Here is a 22361-nt window from a genome sequence, read left to right as displayed (position 1 = left end):
TCTGTTTACGGTAATTGACTGCACCTTGGAACAGAAAGAGAAAGGTGTGTGTTGCCGGTTGGGGGTGGGGTGGGGGTACTGCACTGATCTGTGCATTCCTTAAAAGAGCAAATTTCACAGTTTGTATTTATCATTTAAATGCCTGTTCTGACTCATTCAGTCCGTCAATCAGCAGATGGGTAGGACCAGCTCATCTGTTTACTCGGTCTTGTCTCTCGTCCCCACTGGCCACTACGACACATCCAACAGTGGAGACTTCTCTAATCATAGCTTCTCTTACCTAGCATTTTACACTTGGCAAAGAGAGTAAAGAAGTGTTAGTCCAATGGGTATCATTAATGATGTGCAGAGCCTCTCTCGGCCTGGGCTGGCTGGCTCATGGATGCAGGCGGGAATGCCTCTACCTGTGAAGATCAGGCTTTGACACTCAGAAGAGATTTGCTTTGCTTGTCAGTTGGTAACCGAGGACTCCAGAGTTGACTGAGCGTTTTGCTTAGTGTGGCCATATTGCTTCCAAACCGTTTACATTGGCACCAGATGGCTGGGATGGGAGCTTCTGCTGAGATGTCGTTGAGGAGGCGGTTGCTGTGGTCCCAGTGTTCAGGGGTGAAGCCCCGGATCAGAGAGGTTGCCGAGAATGAAAGAGGTGTACAGATCAGTGCTGCAGAAGGTGCTGAAGAGAAAGAGTCCCCGTGGTGTGGCGAATGATCTGATGAGACTCGGGGGGAACAGGGAATTGAAGCTAAATGCCTCTGAGGCTTCTCTCCTGGGCTCCAGGGAAGGGTGGCAGGAAAGTTTGGGCAGGAACCGTGTGCACAAGAGGAGACATGGAGAGATTTACATGGGCTGGACACATGGGATGGGATGTGAAAGGCTTCCTTAGAATGCTTTCTTGCTTTAACTAACCTTTTGTATCTGTGCAGAGCCCGGGCCGGTTGTGCCAGAATGTGGGCCCTTGAGGCTGGTTGGTGTCCTCAACAGTTCATACTCAACCACTTTACCCCAAACCCAGAGCCGGCAAAGCCTCTCTCTCCCCTGGTCCAAGGAAGCACCTTGAGGCCGAGTCTGAGGCCAGAGGCGTAGGGATGAGATTACAGGGAGGCTGGCCTGAATTGGCAGCAGGAGGTATGGGTGTGGTGTGAAGCTGGGGGTTAGACGCTGTTGGTTCCGGGACCCTGTCTCAAAGACTGAGGATTGGGAGGGGAGCCACGGGGGCATCGTTCAGAAATTCTGTGACAACAGGCTGGCTTGCCCCGTGAGCACAGCACGTGGAGACAGGACACAGCCCTGAGGAAGGTCGGGGAAAAGAGCTACAAAGGACTCTGCAGGGAGGCCAGGCTGAGTCCTTGGCAGGCTGCTGTGATGGACGGAGCAGGGCCAGGGTGGGAGCACCACAGGAGCCTGAGGTGGTGGCTGGGGGGTGTGAGCTCCAGGGGGTGCTCAGACTACTTGCTGAGTCCAGGTCTGGAGGGTAGCACGGGCCTCCCCGGAAAGGCAGAGGGCCTCGCCGTGGTCAGAGGTGCCCGGCACATTCTGGTCCCTCCACACTCAAGATGTGGGAGTGGGGGTGACTGTGTGATACACAGACTATTCCTGCCAGTATGAACTCAGTCTTAGGGCAGGTGTGTATGTGTGTGTGTGTGTGTGTGTGTGTGTGAGTGTAGGTGTAAGTATATGGGGTGGTGATCCCTGTGCTTTCATCAGCTAGGGGATGGGGAAGGAAGGAGGAAGTGCCAGCTGTGTGCCAGGCTCCAGTACCCCTGTCATTGTATTCACTGCTCACAACTCTCCTTGGGATTCCCCTTTCCTGCCATTCAGAAGCTGTAAATGCAGATTTACCTGCATGGTTATTTGATTAATTTCTGTTTTCCTACTTGCCTGCAAGCTCCCTGAGGGGTGGGATGTCTGTCTGTCCCCTGTTCTGTCTCTAACGTCTGAACAAAGCTCATTCTGCCTGCGGGAGTGGCTCAGACAGCCTTTGCTGAATGGATACTGGAGTCGCTTCATACCACCCTGTTTCAGACCTCTTCCAACCATCCTGAGCCCTCGTGAAGGCTCAGGGAGGGAGTTGGGGCTGCAGTGAGCTGCCCCTCGACTCAGTGCATTGATATAATAACAGCTTGCTTCTTGCAACTACACCTGGTGTGGCTTCTAGCTTCAGCAGTTCTGTGGGCCCCGGAGGGCAGCCTAGGGCAATGACTGCATGGTTGTGCTGGCCCTTCTCTGCTTGGAAGGTCCACAGACTCGCCTTATCGGATGCACACAAGGCACTGCTCCGAGACGGCCTGGAAACCCGATTCCATCTGTATATGTTGTCGTATATTGTTACCACCACGGAAGGACGTTGTAAATATTTTCAGCTGAATGTCTGATTAATGTCTCTCCAAAAAGAATGGCAGAGCTGTAAGGAGAGGGTTTATTTATCTCTCTTTCATCATGATGGGTATCTAATTCATCCCAAATGTCAATACATCCCGAAGTGCCAATCCAGACAGAGACGGGAGCCGCCTGCAGAGCCAGGCAGCAGCCGCCTCTTCCTCCTTGCAGGGGGCTCTGACCTGGCCCTTCACCCGGACCTCTGGGCACTGGCCCCCACAGTTGGAGGGGGCACCCTGAGGGTTTCTGTACTGAAGCCACTTCAAGGAGATTGTTCCTTGGGAAACTGGGGTCTCTCTGCCAGGCTTCTCATGTGCCTGGGTTCTCGGGTTCTTGCCAGTCCAGCCAGCTCTTGCCAGAGGCCCCCTTCTGTCTCCCCTCATGGCCTCCCCTCTCCTCTTGCTCAGTCTTCCTCACCCTCTTGTATGTTTGGGGTGGCTCCCACTTGGTTCCCATCCACCTGTTTCTGCCGCTGCCCTTGTTGCCCCTGGGGAGTCACTCCATCATCTCTGTCCCAAGGGCCAGGTGGAGCTCTCCATCCTCTCCTCCCCACCACCGCTCACCACTGTCCAGGAGACCACAGCATTTCCTTTTGCCTCCATGCAGTGTGAGTCTCTTATTCTCCCTGTTGGGATGGGCCCACTCATTCCCCATGTGCAGAAGAACCCCATCCATTCCCTTGAATTTCTGTCTCCTTCTCATGGCCTCAGCCAGAAAAGGATGCCAAGTGTAATTTTTTGCTTCTTGTCCGTCCCTGGACTAGATCACAAGTCTTTCCAGGGCACCCACCTCTCTGATTTGCTGCTGTATCCTCAGCGTGTTCCTCCTTGGTCTTTACAATAATGCAAGGAAGAAGGTAGACAAGATATTATTAGATATTTAATATCGTTAAGTCTTACAGATCTCTTATAGGTGTCTTACAGATAGCACCTTTAGGGTTTTTGCCTAGCGAAGGAAACTGCAGCTTGGAGTGATTAAGTGGTAATAATAACAATAGCATATGATTTGCAGTGGTTTATCTCCCCCTACCTCCCCACTCCCTGCCCCCCAGTCCTGTGTATTGGAAAACTCTAGCCCCATTCTGCAGATGAAGAAGGAAGGAGGGAGTGATGACGGAGCGAGGGATGTGGGGGAGAGGGAGGGAAAGAAAGAGAAAGGAGGGAGAGAATGGGACAGAGAGCAAGTCGTGGAGGTGGGATCCCGACTCAGTCCGCCTACAGCATCACCGCCTCTTCCCCTCTCCAGCATTCCTCCCTGCCGTGGGCAGTGAGGACACGCTCCCAGAGGGCAGAGGCCAGGCGGTGGGTGTGAGTTCCAGAGTTGCATCCCCTGTAGGCATCAGATCTGACAGCAACACATGCACCTCCAGCTGGTTGGTCCCCACGCCACTGTTTGAGAGCAGAAGTGATGGTAAATATTTAATTGTGCTTCCACCATAACTTTCTGCCAGAGCTCTCAATATGCTTTATAAATGCAAATGAGTGCTCTTTTCCTCTCCAGGGAGATGTAAACCTCCTCAAATCACTTTTATTCAGCCCCCACCAGAATGTAATGCCATAATCAGGAGCGCTCTGTGCCAGAAAAGAAACTGCCCTTAATCATATCGAGTGGATGGTTTATGGTTTTGTGGTCTTCTGTCTCCACGGCGGGCAGGATGCAGGGAAATGGATTCCTCTTGCTGCAACTTCTGTCCAGTAGGGTGGATGGAAAACATTATTTAGAAATAGTTTCAATTATAGCCCTTGAGCAGGCGACTATGAATAAAATGAAGTCTTAGATTATATTAATGGGACTAACAGAACACACTAGTCCTTGGAAGCTTTAGGAATGAGGCTAATTCTTATTTTTGATTCTGGACTCGGTTTCCCTTGCTGCCTGCATCCTCTGCCTGTCCATCACTACTTCACCTCGATCCTGAAGTTAAGGCTGGGTGATGCATGATTCTGGGGGCTGTTGTGGCTTCTTGGGTTTATGAGCAAGGCCCCCACCCTTACCCCAGGGCCACAGTAGAGCTCCTGGAAGCCCAGATCAGCTTGGTAGGGAGCTCCCTGAGGTTTGAAGTTACAGCGTCAGGGTGGGAGGCTGGGTGGCCTTGCAGAAAGTACTGCACCTTTATGTGCCATGGTCTCCAACTCTGTCAAATGGGTTCACTGGCCCCTGTTCAGGGCCACCTGGCGGAGCCATTGGAATCATAGAGATGAATTTCTCCAGAGCCTCATGGAGTGCCTTCTGAGAAGTGTGTTATGTAAATTTGGTGTGTCATGATCATTATTAGTGCTGTGAAGTGGAGATGAGGGGGAGAGGGAGGGTTGCTTCTGGAAGGGACCGGCCTCCCCAGCTGTCAGAAATATTGGAGGAAAAAACAAACTTAAGAAGTCTCTTCCAGTGCTTGCCTTCCTTCAGATATGCACAGTATGCACAGTATGACTCTCAACGCAAACCCAAGCTCAGACGGGTGAGAAAATACAGCTTTATTTACTTTATCCCTTTGATTTGCTGTTTGAGCCCCCATTCCCCTGGGGTGGCAGAAATGTAATTTAGGTTACACGTAGGCTATATGGTGCCAAGTTGTGGAGGAAGCTGCCTCAATGCCTCTGTTAGCTCCTGTCCACACTGGCACCCATCGAGACACCCCACACCCCATGTGACCCTTGCCTATAGTCCATGCAGGTCACTACTGGGTCGTTCTGGGTCCCCTTCATTAGTCCTGATGGGACCTAAGGCTCCCTCTGCTCTGTCCATGCTATGTCAGCCTGGTGGGTCACTCACTGCTGCATCCCACACTGGAATGAATGCTGCATGTCCAAGGCCCTGTCCCCTCCACAGACTCCTCCCATCCCTTCTCTGTGATTGGATACCAGGAGACAAGAGCATAGGGAACCCGTTTTCTCAACCAACACTACCCCTCACTTATCACTTCGATTTTCATTCCTCCCACCTGCCCATAGGGGGATTGCTTCCCAAACCTTTGGCTTATGCCAGGAGTCCTTCTGTTTCTTGAGGGGCCCACCATTTTGTAACTGTACATTCTGCATTCAATTCTCCCATCTCCTGCCTGAAGCAGTGAACACAGAACGGCTGTTCACATGGGGCATAGGAGTGTTCAGGAAAAAAAGGAAACCGAGGAGGGGGAAGCCAAAACAGCTGATGTTTATTTCCCCCTCCTCTGTTGGTTGAGCACCTAATGCACTGGGCCTATTCCTCTGATACATGTCCTGGGAAATCCAGGTGGATGAGACACTTCACCAGCCTAACCAGCACCATGGTGTGAATTTAAAAAGGTGCCCCTCTGCAACTACTGGACATCCACATGACAAAAACAATTGTACGTTTGATTCACCTTGCACCTTATGCAAAAATTAACTCCCAAGTAGATCACATACCCAGGTAGGAGAAAAAAATCTTTGTGACCTTGGGTCAGGCAAAGATTTCTCAGTATGACACCCAACCATAAAATAAAACATTGATGAGCTGGATTTCATGAAAATTTACAGCTTCTGCTTTTTGAAACACACTGTTAAAAGAAAGATCATACAAACTGCAGAGTAGGAGAAAATATTTACAAAGCATATATCTGATAGAGGACTTGCATCCAGAATATATAAAGAACTCTCCAAATTCAATAATAAGAAAGTAAAAAATCGTAAAATATTGAACACACTTCACTAAATAAGATATGCCAATGGCAACTAGGCACGTGAAAGGATGTTTAACGTCGTTCATCATTAAGGAGATGAAAATTAAAACCACAATGAGCTACTGCTACATACTTATGAAAATGGCCCAAATTAGAAATGACCCACAATGGCAAGTTGGTGAGGATGTGGAGGAACTGGAATGCTCATACACTCTCATGTATAGCCCCAAACTGGAAACAACAGGTGAACGAGTAGGCAGACTCAGTGTGACCATACAGTAGAATATTACTCGGCAATAAAAAGGGATGGACTGCTGATGTACACAACATAATCTGTCTTTTTAAAAAAAGTTTTACTTATTTATTTTTGAGAGAGACAGAGCAGGGGAGGGGCAGAAAGAGAGAGGGAGACAGAGAATCCCATGCAGGCTCCACACTGTCAGTGCAGAGCCTGATGCGGTTCTCAAACTCACGGCCCATGAGATCATGACCTGACCCAAAATCAAGAGCCAGATGCTCAACTGACTGAGCCACCCAGGTGTCCCCACAACATGATCAGTCTAAAATAGTTATGCTAAGTGAAAGAAGCCAGATTAAAAAATAGTATATGCTATATGATTCCATTTACATAAAATTCTAGAGAATGCCAGGTAATCTATAAAAAGGAAAATCAGTCATTGCCTAAGGACAGTGATAGGGTGGGGCAGGGACGGAGGGAAGGAAGGTTTACAAAGGGACAAGGGCACTTCTGGAATGATAGATATGTTTATTATCTTGATTGTGGTGATGGTTCCCCGTGTAAATATATGTCAAAACTTATCAAATTGTATGCCTTAGCTACATGCAGTTTATTGTACGTCATTTCTACCTCAATAAAACTGCTGAAAAAACACCCAAAGAGGATTTTGGCTTTGCTGATCAGGAGCTCATGATCAGGCTTTTGGGAAGTAGTTTCCATTGAGAAGTAGGGGCTGACAGCAGTCAATAATGGACTGACGAGAAAAAAAGAAAAAGGCACCTTGTTTTCAGGACACTTTACTGCTATCTGCCAGAAAACAGTTCTCATAAATAGTAAGTCTGTGGTCACTCTGTGCCTGATGATCTTAGTGTGTGCACTGGAGCTGCTGCAGCGGCTCCCAGGAGCTCACAGCTGGAGCCACGGTGTCTCTTTCTCTTACTGGCCACAAGGATAGGTGAACAGGAAGCAGGCTTCAGGGACATGACAGGTGCATTTCTGTGAGCCCCTTGTAGAGTCTTGGAGAAGGGGGTGACATGTATCTGGGTCCAGGGTCAAAGGGGCCTGCAGGGAGGCTGAGTCTTGGGAGGGTGGTTGGGGGCCAGGGGAATTTATGGGAGATCATCCAAGGGTGTCAACTTGGATGCCTGAAAGGGAGGCAGAGGAGAGTGGTGGGGAGACATGGGTGCAGACAGATGAGGTTGGAGACGCAACCCAGTGGGGAGGAAGATGGCAGAAAGACATGGCTCAGGAAGGCCAAGAAGGAAGTAAATTGGCCACTGAGTTGGCATGGCCCTTGAAGAGCCTGTGGACGAGTACAGTGGGAAGAAGCCGTGTCTGGGGATAAAGTGGTGGGTGGACAAATGACTTCATCCCACACAGGGGGCTTTCAGTCTTTCAGGGAGAGACCAATGAATGTAGCATCAGGATACGTAAGCTGTGGCATCTGACAGACTTCCCTTCTCTGAGCCTTAGGCTTCACAGAGGGCCCAAGGCTCCTAATACAGACATTTACAGTTATAAGTAACCTTATGAACATAAGGGCCACTGCCTAGAAATCCTTCTGACTCATCAGATTTTCTCTTTTGACCCACAGAAACCTTAATGGACACCAGAACGGCTACCGCAGAGCTGGGCTGGACAGCCAATCCTGCGTCAGGGGTGAGTGTCAACCATCCATCCTTCAATCCTGCTGTGCAGTCTAGGGCCTATGGGATGGCTGGGGGAACAGAGCCTGCCTACAGCAGGACCTTTGTGGGGGGAATGTAGGTGTGAGTGGCTGTGTCCTCTGCCCATCCACAAAGAGGCAGCACTGAAGATCTTTGGCCTGAGCTGCTCCCTGGTAAGATGATGCAGACCATCTCCTGACACAGTCCTTCAGGAAGCTGGCTCCCAGGTGACTAGGGCTGTGCCTGTGTGGGAACAGGGGCAGTGGCTGCCAAAAGCGGAGCACTCAGGCCAATGGCGCTGGGGTAGATCAGAGATCTGTGATGCCCACAGGGCTGCCAAGAGGCAAGGGCACGAGGAACTGGAAGTCAGAAGGGCTGAAGCTCTTTTCACCTGGAGCTTGCCTTTGAGAGATGTTCTTGATTCATTTGTTCAGTGTTCATGTCCCTGGCCAGACCCTGTAGCCACAAGAATGGAAGAGCTCTGAGGACCTCGTGGCCTCCATGGGTGTGGGGACTGCCAAGTTCATAAACAGACAGAAGTACATCTCTTCTTTGTGGCAGTGGAGTAATCAACAGGCAGGTGTGGCCCAGAACTTGGGATGAGGAACTTGGCAGGGACACAGGAGCCTTTGCAGAGAAGATGCATGCTAGTTGGGGTTTGCAGAGTAAGTAGGAGTTTGACAGGTTAGAGAGTCTGCAGAGATATTCCAAGTAAGGGAAATAATTGACTGGAGGCACGGGGCCATGAAAAGACATGAGACAGGAGAGTCTATGTTTCTGGAACATGGCAGGGTGTGGACAGGGCTGAGATGGGGCTGGGGTGTGGGTTGGAACTGGGTCTGATGGCAGAGGACTATGCCTGCCATGCTGAGGAAGCATAATGGATTTTATCCTGTAGGTAGTGGACAGATCCTGGGCAGGAGAATAACATGGCCTGACTTGCTGACAGGATGGTAGGGAACAGTTGAGAGAAAGCATGTATTAGGCTCTTCCAGCTGTCTTCGGTGGGTGGGAAGAGTGGGATGAAAATGGGATACTTAGAGGGCAGTTGGAGCAAAGCAAAGGAAGAAGCATTGGCAGCCCTGGCAATGGATGGACTGCAGGAGGATGGAGCGGAAGATGGAGGAGGGGAGATGACGTTCAGGAGCCTGGCACGAGTGACTGATCACCAAAGGAGAGGGGCCGGGGAAGGAGTGGGCTCTTCATCCCAGCAGGGAGCCAAGTCAGCTGGGGTGGGGCTGCCCACGCCTCCTGTCTCATTCCCTGCCTTTGGTGGCCTCTACCCCAGGGCCCCTCTACACCCTGTGGTGTGTATCATGACCAGCCTTTCACCCACTTTTACTGTAGGGTCAGTATGAAATGGCCACTCAGGTCCCAGCAGGCTGTGCATCCTCCCCGGCTCTCACTGTCCCCACTCTATCCCAGCATTTGGAGAAACACACCCCCCGGGAGCAAGCATCCTGCCGTGGAGCAGGAAGGCAAGGATTACCATGGGTTGGCATTTTCCAAAGCAGGGCCCAGAGCAGGGGCCAGTCCTGCCCACGCGGACCAAGTCCCAGTCCTGCTGGGAGCACTGTGGGCAACTAGGGAAACTCCCCTACTTCTACAAGGGACTTTATACAAAGCCTGTGAGGCAGCACCTCTTCATGTTGCTGGATATTAAGAACCTGCCACTCTTTTACAAATTACGTTATTGTTTGAAGCCCTGCGCTTTCACAAAGTATCAACATGATTTATGGTGAATTTTCCCTGTGATTTTTGTACACCTGTGTTCTTTAAACTTCTGCTCTCCTTTCCCGAGGAAGATTGTCCTTTAGGAAAATACTCAAAGTCAAGTGATGCCCTTTAGAGACAGCAGCTGCCGGGCTGCTGTGTGCTTGCCTTCCCACTGGTTAGCAGCCAAGGTTCAGCTGCCTTCCTCCACACCCTTACAGCCAGGTAGCTCTGCTTTAGGTGCCCTGAGCAGCCTCAGAGCCTGCCTGGTTTATAGTGAGTGGTGGGAGGGTCGGGCTGACCCTAGCCTGGGTCGAGAGGGAAGAGCAAGGACCATGCTTCCATCCCAAACCTCTCCTCCTCCCTCTCTGTTCTCATCCTGGATAGTTGCCCCTGATTCTGTGAATACCCCAGTGGCTCCCAAGTGTGTGTCCCTAGCCCATCCTCCATTGGATGCTCACGGGCATGCCAGTCTAAGCCTGGCCCAAGCAGAATTCAACCCCCTCCACCTCCCTCACCAAACATGAGGTCTCCATTTTAGCACATTGTAAAGACCAAACACTGGAGTGATTCTTCTTTGTCATTTCCAGGCCCATCCAAACGAGCACCTTTGCTGTCCCCCTGACTGTACTGGGTCCCCATCACAGGTCCACTCAGGGCCAGGGAGCTTTCCTCAATAACACTTTTCATAGTTGCAGATTTTGCATCTTTATGTGTCAGTGTTGGATTAATTTTTATCCCCCCTAATTCTAGCTCCTCTTTGGCCATACTGTCACCTCAAAGGTAGCTGGGATTCTCCCTATTTGCTCACCGTTGGAAACTGGAACCTAATTCACTGCCTGATTCAGCTACTTGCTGAAAGTTTCTGACCTGGGCAAGTGGGTGGATGATATGGTGCCATTCTTGGGATGAGGGACACAGGAGGAGCAGCGAGCCTGGGTGGGAAGAGGCAGAGTTCAGCATTGGACCCGTTGAGTTTGCAAGGCACCCATGGAGATGGGCTCTGCCAGCATTTGACTCATGGGCAGTGGAATCAGAAGGCAGGCAGCCTCACTGGGAAGGGAGCCTGAGGCGTGGCTGCAGTCTCCCAGGGAGCATCTGGAGGGAGAAGAGGTGACAGCTTCAGATGGGTAATCTGAATTGAAATGTCAAATATAGAAAGAGGAGCCTAGAAAGGAGACTGAGAAGGTATGGCTCAGGAGGCAGGAGAAAACTAAGCTGTTCTCTGACAGGAACCAAGAATGTGTCAAGGAGTAAGAGGAGACAGAAGTGGCAAATGGTGCGGGGGGCTGGATGGGCTTAGTTACAAGGACCCTGTTGGTGACCCGTGTGGAGGGTTTCACAGGGGACAGGCATAGAAGCCAGAAAGCAAGGGTTAAAAGTCAGTGGGAGGTGAGACAATGGAGACAGCACTTTGTGAAGAGGCAGGAAGACCAAACATGGGGACAGAGGGAATGGGGCTGTGGGCACATTGGCTCTTCACGGGAAGAGACTCCTGTAGAAATGGAAGTACAGAGATAAGGTGGCTATAGAGAGATGTGGGCACTCAGATTTTGTGACAGAAGCCGTGAAAAGGAAAATTATTTCAATGTTCTATCTTCTCACTGAGGTTGGAGTCCAGGTTCAGGCCCCGAGGATGGGGCGGTCTTGGGCAGCAAGTTTTAGGGGGGCAGAGCAGGTCTGAAGGCACTGCTGGTGTTGGAGATGTGGAGAGAGACTGGGTGTGTATAGAAGGAATGTGGCCTAGCTGTGGCCACAAGCCATGTGTCTGTGGTGCCCTGATCTGCAGGCCCCCTTCAGTGATCTGACCACATAGGAGGATGTGTCCTGGTAGATTGTCCTGAGGTGTGGGTGTGCAAGAACAGTGGGCCTGGAAGGGTAAGGGGCTGAGGACATTGGTGAAAGGAGGTTGGCATCTTGTATCAAGGCATCTACTCAGCAGGAAGAAATGTGACACCAGGAGGGACTTACCACTGTGACAAAGTGCAGGGGCCCAGATGGAGGTCTCAGTGAGACTGGAGGAGGACCACAGGCTACGGCCTTGAGGCAGGGCTTGGATTTAAGATATGCAGAGTACTTCTGGGTGGTAAAGAGGTCCAGGGAACGGGATTGAGGTCAAGTATTTGAGAAGCTAGGGGGCTGGGTGGGTGACCACATCTTCCTGGGACCCACTGAGGATAAGACACTCCTCACCCCCACCCCCAAAGGGGGAAGAGGCCTCAGATCCTCTCTGCAGTCGTGATACTGTGCATGCATGCCTAAAATGGAGAAGGGTGGACTGGCATTGTTCCGGTAGCCTGGGGGTCCCCAGGGAACTGAGTTTGTCTTGACCAGAAGAAGCCTAATTCTGCCAGGGGGCCCAACTGGCATTCCAATGAACCCTACCCACAGTGCACAGCCTGTGAGGTGGCTCCCCAGAGAGAGGCCATGGGACTCTTCCTTTTATGGGGCTCCCTGGATGTCTTCACAGCTGTGCTTGAGAACCACCAGTTGTGGGAAGGCGTTGGACCGCCCACCCACACACAGCCCACAAATTGTTTTCAGTTCTATTGCTGGAAAGTGGATCATAATATTCCACGTCAAACACAGAAAGTATTTGTGCCCAAATGAAAACTGTTGCTTTATGATCTAATTGTAGCTTTAATTCAAAGCCTTTAGATTTAACCTGAATAGAGGCCACCTGGTGAGTAGAGGGAGAACGTGACATTTATCCAGTAACAAATGCCAGGGAAGAGTTTAGCTGCCCACCAAAGGGCATCCCAGGGACCCTCACTGGTGACACGTGTGACCTTGGGCTGGCTTCATAGATCTCTCCCAAACCCTTGCTTCCAGCCCTGCTACAAAATGTTCCCTGACCTTCACAGTTCAGGGCCTCTGGGCAGTGGGGGTGTTCAGGGAGGCCTCATGGTAGACACTCAGTAAGTGGTGGTCTTTATGGCTACCCCTCTCACCAATCTACTCCCCCCCCCCATTTCTGGATGCTTCCTGGCCCTCCCTACTCTTTTCCTTCCCCCCTCCCTCCCTGCATCACTCCCTGCCCCTCAAGTGTCAGCTCTGTGCTCACCCCCTAGGGGAGCCCTCCTGGATCCTCCTCTCCACCAGGGCTCACTAGGTGCTCTCTTCTTGAAGCCCAGATGGCTTGGTGCAGACTTCTGACACACTGTCCATCGTTCTGTGAGCTAACCAGATATTGGTGTGTGGTCTCCCCCGCCGGCCAGAGGATGAAACAGCCTTATCTCTGTATTCCTGGTGCCCAGCACCAGCCCGGCAGGAGACAGACTCCAATAAATGTTTGTTGACCAAATAAACGAGGAAGGTCCAGAGCATTCCTGATACTTCTTGCATCTCCAACCCAGGGTTCTGAACATAAGAGATGTTCAATTTTGGTTTATTGTAGCCCAATGAAATACTTGTTTTAGGCCTCTCAACACCCAATTGGTTGTCAATATCTTTTCAAAGAGCTTACTTAGTGATGCAGATGGTGACACCTGTCCTGAAATAAGCCTGACAAAGGAGACCTGGACACCCAGGGGAAGGTGCCACTTGCTTTCAGGTGCTGCCTATGATGGGTTAGAAAAACAAGCCTAGGTCCCTCTGATAGTGAGGCTTATTCCACTCACTTATTGGAAATCCAGCCCCAGAGCTCTTTCACTTTCCATGAGTTTTGCCAGGGCTCACTGGCTCTGTGCTCCTGGGCTGCCCATGGGCTCTGTGTGTGTAGGTTTCTGTGTCTGTGGGCCGTGTGGCCTAAGTGTAAACATCTACCTCAGTTATCTGCAAAGAGTGCTCCCTGGGCTTCCAGATTCCAGCTGCATCTGCACTGCCCTTGGGAACCACCTTCCTGGCCTGCTACAAAGTCTGTTCACTACTTCAGTATTGGTAAATCCTTATCATGGGAAGGGGAATTTGATGGTGGCAAGATAGAAAAGGACTCCAGAGCCAAGCCTATGGGCCTTGAGGATGAGCAAGCTGGGTGTGTGTGTGCCTGTGCTCTGTGCATGTGTGTAAATGTATATATGTGTGTATATGTTCATATGTGTATGTATGTCTGTGCAAGTATACATGTGTATGTATATATACATATGGGCATCTGTGTATATATGTTGTATGTATGTATATATATGTGCATCTGTATATATGTGTGTGTATGTGTCTATATGTGTATGAATGTGTATATGTGTGAATATTCATGTCTCTGTGTATATATGTGTCCATATATATGTCTATATATGTATATGTGTATATATATGGTCACCTGTATATGTGTCTATGTGGTCATCTGTGCGTATATGTGAGTATACATTTGCATATATATGTGCATATGTATATATGTATGTTGGGGGGGGAGTTAAATGAGTTTATTTCATTTCATGCCCCTGTGGGCAGTTCCTAGAATTCTGGAAATATCTTAAATGATGGGAGGGTTATTGGACTTAGTGGCAGAGCTTCCAGAGGAGGCCCCTGTGAAGGGAATAACACTCATTTGAATGCGTGTGTCTGGTAAACTGATTCATTAGCTCCCAACACCAGATGCACGTCCATGAGAACAGACACATGAGGGCCTCACCGCCACTATTTAGTGTCCACGTGTGGACCTTCCTGGACACTTGGCAGTCCCTGGCTGCCTCCCTGCTTGCTGTCAGTCAGTCCTCCAGGTACCCCTGCCAGCTGCCCTTATGATGGGAATAAGGAAAGCATGGTCAGGAGAGAAATTCGCTCTTATAACACCCCATTTATTCCAAGGCCATGCAAAATCAATTGAAATTTGTCTGATGGATGAGAAGTTATAGAGGAGCCCTGAAGGCTCCAGGCCTTGGCATCAAATAAACTGGCTCCCATTCAGCTCTGCAGCTCCCTGGCTGTGTGATGTTGGGCTGGGCATTAAGACTCTTTCAGCCCCAGTTTCCCCCTCTCCTCAGTGGGGCAAGGTTGGCACCTCCTCATACATGAAGCACTTCAGTAGGACATTTTCCTCTGTAAACACTCAAGAAACATTAGCATAGTACTAGCCCTTTGGAGGGCTGGATTTTCTCTTTTCTTTATTTGATGACTCAATCATGTTAATGAAGACAGAAAAGCCTGAGCTAAATTAGGCAAATCCAAGAGAAATTTAGCTCTGGGCAAAATGATTTTGTGAATGGAGCTTTCTGGTATTTGAATTTCAGGCCTTTCCGGGGGACAGGCCAGCAAAGGGGCTTGGGGTTGGTCATTCTTTCTCAGACTGGTACCACCACCTGGGACTTGGGAGCCTTTGGCCTGATTTGGCTTGATTGCCGGAAGCCACACTTTTGTATCAGTCTGGGTTCTCTGGTGGCCAGTGACAGAAGAGCTCAACTCAGTCTTTTTTTGTTTGTTTGTTTTAATGTTTATTTAATTTTTGAGAGAGAGAGAGAGACAGAGAGAGAAACAGAGCTTGAGTGGGGGAGGGGCAGAGAGAGATGGAGACAGAATCTGAAGCAGACTTCAGGCGCCAAGCTGTCAGCACAGAGCCCGATGCGGGGCTTGAACTCATGAACTGCAAGATCATGACGTGAGCTGAAGTCGGACACTTAACCACTGAGCCACCGGGGCACCCCAAGCCCAACTCAGTCTTAAAGGAAGTGCCCTGGCTCATATAACTGAATGGTATAGGGGCTGATCTCTCTCTCTCCCTCTCTCTCCCCCCCACCCCCCACACCCCTGCCCATTCTCTTTTTCTCCCCGTCTACTTTTTTCTCTCTACTCTCATGGTGCTAGTTCCCTACTGGGCCTCCTCTTGGTCCTAAGAAGCCCAGCTTCTACAACCTTGTTCATTCATATCCCCTGGGAAGAACATGCCCCTCTTGGTGGTTGCCCCAGAAGAAGCCCTGGAATTAGCTCTGAATGGGCCTGAGCAGCTTGCCTGGAATCCCATGCCTGCCTCAACTAGTTCTGCAGCCAGCAAAAGCCTAGTGCCCACTGGTCCTCCCAAATTCTGGGTCTATCTCTGTGTTGTGCTGAGCATACCTGAACCCGGGGATAAAGGGCGAGAGGGAGTAATTCCCCAGAAAGAATTGGGATATAGGTACCAGAAGGATGAATAGATGCTAGGTAGGGAAAAATTAAATCTCATAGTGTATCACAGGCTCAGAGTGCATTGTAGTCATGCACACATGATTCCTCAACAGCCCCATTTTACAGATGAGGAAACTAAGGCACAGAATCAGCTGTGAAATTACTCCCAGTCACATGGCTAGAAAGTGCCAGTGCTGACATCTCATCTCCTGCAGGCTGCTCTCCTGCTGACAACCATAGGGTACTGTCTTTCCCAATGAAATGGTGCCCACCTTGGTCTCTTCAGAGGGTGGCTCCAGAAGGAACTTCCAGGTCACGTTGCGGTGGGTTCCTCAAACTCAGACTGAGTACATGAAAGGTTTTCTCTTACAGTATGAGAGATGAGTGGTGTCCTTTCCCTGAGCTGTTACCAGGAATGAATATTGCTTTCTCCAAGGAGAGAGGCCCTGCCTCCCAGGGAGGAGGCCTCTGACCTCCCTGCTCCCTCCCCCCTTTCCTCTCCTCCCCCCACCCCCTCAGGTAAACCACTGAGATAAGTCAGAGCTCCCCACCCTGGGCCTCCCACCCACTCTTTATCTTTTTCTCTCGCTACCAAAAGGCCTGTAATTAGGAAACATTAGCAGGCTCCAAACAGCTTTCATACCTGAAACATCCTCTGTAATTGCACTCAGCAGTGCTCTTCCCTGGCTATTAATGTCACTTTTATGAAGCAATGAGGAACAAAACACCCCGAGGCACTTAAAACATTTTTTTATATAATATGCGTCTTTTAGGAATGGAAGTTTAAAATCACCTGCCTGACAGAGACAGTGATAGACAAAGGCCCCGGAGCCGTGGAGGTGGGGCCCTGGAGAGAGGAAGGTAGTCCATGAGGTGCTGGGGTGCCCGGGGCTACTCTGGGAAGAGTGTGACAGCCAGGGGCCCGTGGGCTGAGGACAGCAAGTACCCAGGGCAGGGGAGAGGTGGGCCAGATGAGCAGCAAGGGCACCGTTCTGCCCTGCTTCATCGTCTGTGATTGCGCTATCGTGCGGCTTTTATATGAGAGCTTCGTGGGCATGTGTGGGCCTTTAACAGACAGGTGAAGAGAATGTTACAGATGACCAGTGTTGTTGAGTAGAATGGTAATTAGTATATTGGTTGCAGAAAGAAATTGGGTCTGACTGTGTATACGTGGGGCGGGGGTGAGGTAGGGGCGGAGCAGGGAGAGAGATTGAGGGAGAGATGCTTCTTTAGCTTGCTGGATTAAAGAATTTTGGGACTTTGTGACGGGTCACCAAAACCTGTCTGGCAGTATCTTGTTGTTCTTGGAAGGAACTCACAGGCTCATTCTGCAGCGGAGCAGGAGATATGTCTGTCTGCAGACTCTGAGAGGGAGCCCCAGAGGTCACCAAGCACCCCTTCCCCTTCGTGGAGGCGGGCTTAACCTTCATTTGCTGGCACAGACAGGTGTTTTTCCTCTTTCCTAAAACCTTCCCCAGAAAGGCAGTCACCTCCACCACATCCCTTGTTCTAATGCTCAAAGTTTTCTGCTACTGATAGGTGAGCCTGAGGACCAACTGCTTGATGGCTGCTCTCCTCACATTGAAGGCAGGAGTCACTCTCAGGGCTATGGAAGGAGATGGGCACCAGGACAGAGCTAGGTGGGTCAGCAGGGGCTCCTTGCCTGAATTCACAGCTCCGTCACACTGGCTGCCTTGGTGAAGACAAGAAATTGGGGAAGACAAAGCTTTAGAAGGAAGATGAGACAGAGCTCCGAGGCCTAGCAAAGATGAGTGAGAGGCAAATGGAAGAAGAAGGGAGGGTCAGGGTGGGCAGACACAGATGTGGACCCTGAGTCTAGGTCTGCAGGGACCAGCCTGGCCTCTGTGGAAACCGAGCAGCCCTCTGATGACACCTTTGACTTTACCTCCCCTTACAGCCAAAAGCATTGGAATAATTTGGCCCCAACCCCAGTGTATAATAGTCTCCCCTTATCCACAGTTTCACTTCTGTGGTTTGAGTTACTCACAGTCAGCTGTGGTCTGGAAGCAGGTGATCCTCCTTCTGATGTATCGTTAGAAGGTCAGTAGCGGCCTAGCGCTCCGTCACAGTGCCTGCGTCATTCCCCTCACTCCGTCTCATCACGTAGACATTTTATCATCTCCCATCATCACAAGGAGGGTGAGCTCAGTACAGTAAGCTGTGTCGAGAGAGAGAAACCACATTCACGTAAGTTTTATTACAGTAGATTATTATAATCTATTATCAGTTCTTTTTGTGCTAACAACATTTATACATTTATAATTTAAAATTTATATTTAATTTATAAACTAAACCTTGTCCTTGGAATGTTTGCTTAGGAGAGGACCGTATAGGGTTCGGTACTATTCGCAGTTTCAGGCCCCCACTGGGAGTGCTGGAACATGTCCCCCGTGGATAAGGGGGACTACTGTACTTTTGGGAGTATAAAGGAGCAGGCCCAGCATTTGGAATCAGTTGTCCTGGGCTATTTCCATTTTCCTTGAAGTTCTTTAATTTCTCTGAGCCCATTTTCTGCCCCATCACCTGGGTAATGTGACATTTTATTTATACAGTGGATGGCAGGATTAAATAGTGTTTACCTTCTTTGTAAACTCTGAAGCTCGGACAGTAGCACTTGCCCTGACTAGTACTAGTAGTTGCAGTGACTCTTGTTTGAGGGACTTAACTTGCATAGAATTAAGCGACGACGGGGGTGGGGGGTGCTGAGCGCGAGATCAGCATTCTAGCTTTTCTGTTTGGCTCTGGCATGAATGCCATCGGAGGGTGAACCTCGCTGTTAATAACAATGCTATTGTTAGTAATAGCGATAACCACCGCTACTGCTAGTCACCCATAATTAAGTACCAGCTGCATACCAGGCACTGAAATTACTTGTATGACCTCACTGGATTTTCACCAGGACCCTGCAAGCCAGGTGGTATTTCTCCCATTTTACAGAGCAGACACTGAGGCTGGAGGCAATTACCCAGAATCATAGGACTGCTTGGAGGTTTCACTGAGACTGACCCCAGGCCAATCTGGACCAAAGCTTACTCTTTTTTTTTTTTTTAAATGTTTATTTATTTTATTTATTTATTTTGAGAGAGAGAGAATCCCAAGGAGGCTCCACGCTGTCAGCAGGGAGCCCAACATGGGGGCTCAGTCTCAGGAACTGTGAGATCATGACCTAAGCCGACATCAAGAGTCAGATGTTCAACCGACTGAGCCACCAGGCACCCCCCACAAAGCTTAGCTTACTCTTGTACCTCTGCTCCTGAAGATGTGTTAGGAAGGGATCTCAGAGTCATATGTCATTGAGAAACTGGAGAACAGAGGTGAGGTAAAAGTTTCCTTGTTTTCTACAAAGGGAAAAGGAAGGTTTGAAACCCATGTGCTAGTGAGTAGTGCACATTTTAAGCACCCCATGAATTTATTTTTAAGTGTTTCTTTATTTCTGAGAGAGAGAGATCACCAGCGGGGGAGGTGCAGAAAGAAAGCGGGACAGGGGATCCAAAGTAGGCTCTGCGCTGACAGCAGAGAGCCAGATGTGGGGCTCAGACTCAGGAACCGTGAGATCATGACCTGAGCTGAAGTCGGATGCTCAACCAACTGAGCCACCCAGGTCTCCCCCTGCTGTGAATTGTTTTTTAAAGCAAACTGTATGGGAAGAGGTGGAAGAGACGCTTTGTGACATATGGGGCTCAGGGTCCAGGAGGACTTGGAGGAGGACCAGGTAAGGGCTGCCTGGGATCCAGAGGAGGGCACAGGTCGTCCCTGGGGACGGCTGGCTCTAGGCGAGGATGGAGGAGCCTGGGGGTCAGCTTCCACCCTCAGGCCTTGGCAAATATTCAGGAAGTGAGGACTCTAGGAAGGGAGACACGTGAGGGGTGGGCTCTAGTGAGTTGCTTTGTCTCATCCAGTGGCCTCATTGTCACTTCTGTAGAAGCAGCACCCGCTCCACTTGAGGTGCTGTTCTGCCCCTCTCATGGCAGGGAGTTCTTGTCGTGGCACATCCTCACCTCCGTGGACACACTGTCCCACTCATCACTCTGGTGGGGACAGGCATGCCCGACATTTCCCAGTGTCACAAAGGACAACCAACATGAAAGATGTTGGAGTTAAGATTTAAACTTATCCTGCCGATGGAGAGCTCTGCTGTCAAACTGACCTGGTTGATGGTAATGGGCTTCATTTGCATTTATATGTGAACAGTTCATTATGCAGCCAACAAGCCCCCCGGTGACCCAGGTGGGCAGTGCCTCAGGTGGTGGGGACTTGCATGTGGCTGGTCACATTTTTGTGGGGACTGACCACAGGATGCAGAAGCAGGAGAGGCCCGACTGAGCTGGTGGTATTTGGAGCAATCCAGGTGCAAGTCACAGGTGATGGTGGCCCCATTGTGTGCTGTGCTGGCCTGAGTACATCTGCCATCATGGGCTCATTCTGGGAGCTGAGTTTAAAAAAAAAATATTGGAAAGTCTGGAGCATGCCTAGTAGAGGGTGACCAGAATGTTCATGGACCTGGGAAACCTCAGCCCAAAGACAATCTGTAGCAAAGTCTGCAAGGCAAAGAAGTGAGATCAAAGTCCTCCCTGGGCTTCCCAGAACCACACTCTAGCAGCTGCAGTCCCAGGAAAAAAAGTCCCCTGAAGTGGGTCCTACGTAGTGACCACATTCTCACAATTGGGAGGGAGTAGGCAGGATAGAGGACAGTGTGTTCTCTTTCCAGGCTCAATTTGACTTTATTGCACCCTGAGAATGGGAATTCTCCCCCACCCTGAGAATGGAACAAAGCCAAGAACTTTAGGAAGGCCAGCCTCTTCCTCCCCCCATGGCTTGCTCTCTTGTTTCGGGGGTGGCTCCAGCTGGCCACAGCCAGCCTGGCCCTCATGCAGTCAAAACTCTTTGCACTCATGCAGTGAGGAACCCATTCCCCCAGGCTCTAACCCAGTGCTCCAGCCCAGCCCCAGCCTGGCCCCCTCTGTGCGTTCTGAGCAGAGATGGCTCCAAGCTGCAGGGAAAAGTCATCAGTTTCTCCCGGTGGTAACTTTGCTCCTTGGCGGTGGAACCCAGATCTGGGCAGAGCAGGATTAGGCAGCTGGGGCCTGGGGCCCTGCAGCTCCCGCCCCTGCCTTGTTCGACAAGGCCTTGTTGGACAGCAGCGAGGACCACATTCAATCGACAGCTTAAGATAATCACATGTGTGAGGCACTGGGATAATGACAGCTGAATACCCTGCCATGGTTGCCATAGTGACCAGCCAAGCACTGGTTCCCTCCTTTTTTTTTTTCTTTCTTGTTTTCTGGGCCTCCTTGTTATAGGGCTGGCTGGTGGAGTGGGGGCTGAGTTTGGGAAATGGGAAAGAGGAGGAAAGGGGGAGGGGAGCCCCAAGAGGGGCAGCCCATTATACTCTCTTTAAATACCCCAGCTGGAGGTGTTTTAAATCCCAACAGAGACAGAGAGAAACAGTGTCTTAATCCCTAGCTCCCTGTGAATTATTGAAAGGGATCTTGTCAGAAGGATGAATTTGTCACTGTTGCAGTGTCAACAGCAGCAGCAGCAGCTGTCATAATGGCTGAGGACCCCACTCCAGGCAGAGCCTGGTACGAAATGCTGCTGCCTGGTGGAAGTTCCAGTGGCCTGGGGGCTGTGGACAAGGAGCCCCCTCCGGAGGCACAATCCTGCAGTGTTTCTCCCAGCAAGCTGACGGAGACCTGGGTGTGAAGTGTGCCAGGATGCAAAGAGATGCATGCCATCTGGACCTTGGGCCCAGTCAGCCTCGCTCTCTGTTGGCGTGATCTCTGAGCAGTGAGAGGCATCACCCTGGCTGGGAAGGTGCAGAGCCGACCGGTGCTCATGAGACAATTGGTGTGTGGGCATACCCAAGGGAGGGCACACAGGCCCTACCCGGGCCACAGCCAGCACCCCCAGCCACACACGGGCACATATATACACATATGCACGTGTGCACGCGCCAAAGATGATGCACAGGTGCAAAAAACCAGACAGGAAAGAGTCCTAGATAATACACACCATGGAAGAAAAGCCAGGACTTTTAAGGAAAAATAACAGAACTGTGCTCAGGGAGAGGCTAATAAGCATGTGTCTCTGGAGGGCTGATATCCATAATAACTGACTTACAGGGGTCTCTTATTCAGATTTAAGTACTTTATGTGAATTGTCATATTTAATCCTCACATTGAATCCTCATGAGGTCAGTACCCCTGTGTCCCTGTGAGAGAGGAACAGCCGGGGCTAAGAGAGGGGTGAAGACTTGCCTGTGGTCACACACATGGGCTTAGCTGACTCCAGAGTCTGTGCAATTGAACTCTTGTGCTAAACCAGGGGTCACCGTGACTTCTGGGGTCCAGTGTTAGGCATGGTGGCGGCAGTGCTTCTTAATTCCAACCCTTTTTTGGTAAGCACAGAACTATCCTTCCCAGGGACACGATGTGTTCCGCTAAGGCTGTTTCTCCTGCTTGCAGCTCAAGACAATATTTCTTGCATTTCCCGACCTAAGTTTTTAAATGGATTTTGTAGAGACTCTTAGAGCCTGCATTGGAAACAATGAGTGTGTTTTCCATATTCTAATTATTTCCGTACCTAACTGGGTCCCTCACCCCCCTTCCAGTGCTCTTCTGCACGGCAGAGCGTAAGTAAATCCTTGAGGGAATGCATGGATTTGTACCACTGCAGT

At 50.3% G+C, this 22361-nt stretch overlaps 1 protein-coding gene across 2 annotated transcripts in view; it reads left to right on the top strand.

Annotated features, from left to right (window-relative positions):
* Nucleotides 1–22361, top strand: part of EPHB1 (EPH receptor B1) — a 432420-nt gene that overhangs the window by 128069 nt on the left and 281990 nt on the right. For both annotated transcript variants that reach the window (XM_045503564.1, XM_045503565.1), the window contains exon 2: nucleotides 7846–7910. In XM_045503564.1, coding sequence (XP_045359520.1) covers nucleotides 7846–7910 — 65 coding nt within the window. The remainder of the gene's footprint in view (nucleotides 1–7845; nucleotides 7911–22361) is intronic.

Source organism: Leopardus geoffroyi, chromosome C2 (genome assembly GCF_018350155.1).
Source record: "Leopardus geoffroyi isolate Oge1 chromosome C2, O.geoffroyi_Oge1_pat1.0, whole genome shotgun sequence".
Taxonomy (NCBI): Eukaryota; Metazoa; Chordata; class Mammalia; order Carnivora; family Felidae; genus Leopardus; species Leopardus geoffroyi.
This window is presented reverse-complemented; position numbering and strand designations above follow the sequence as displayed.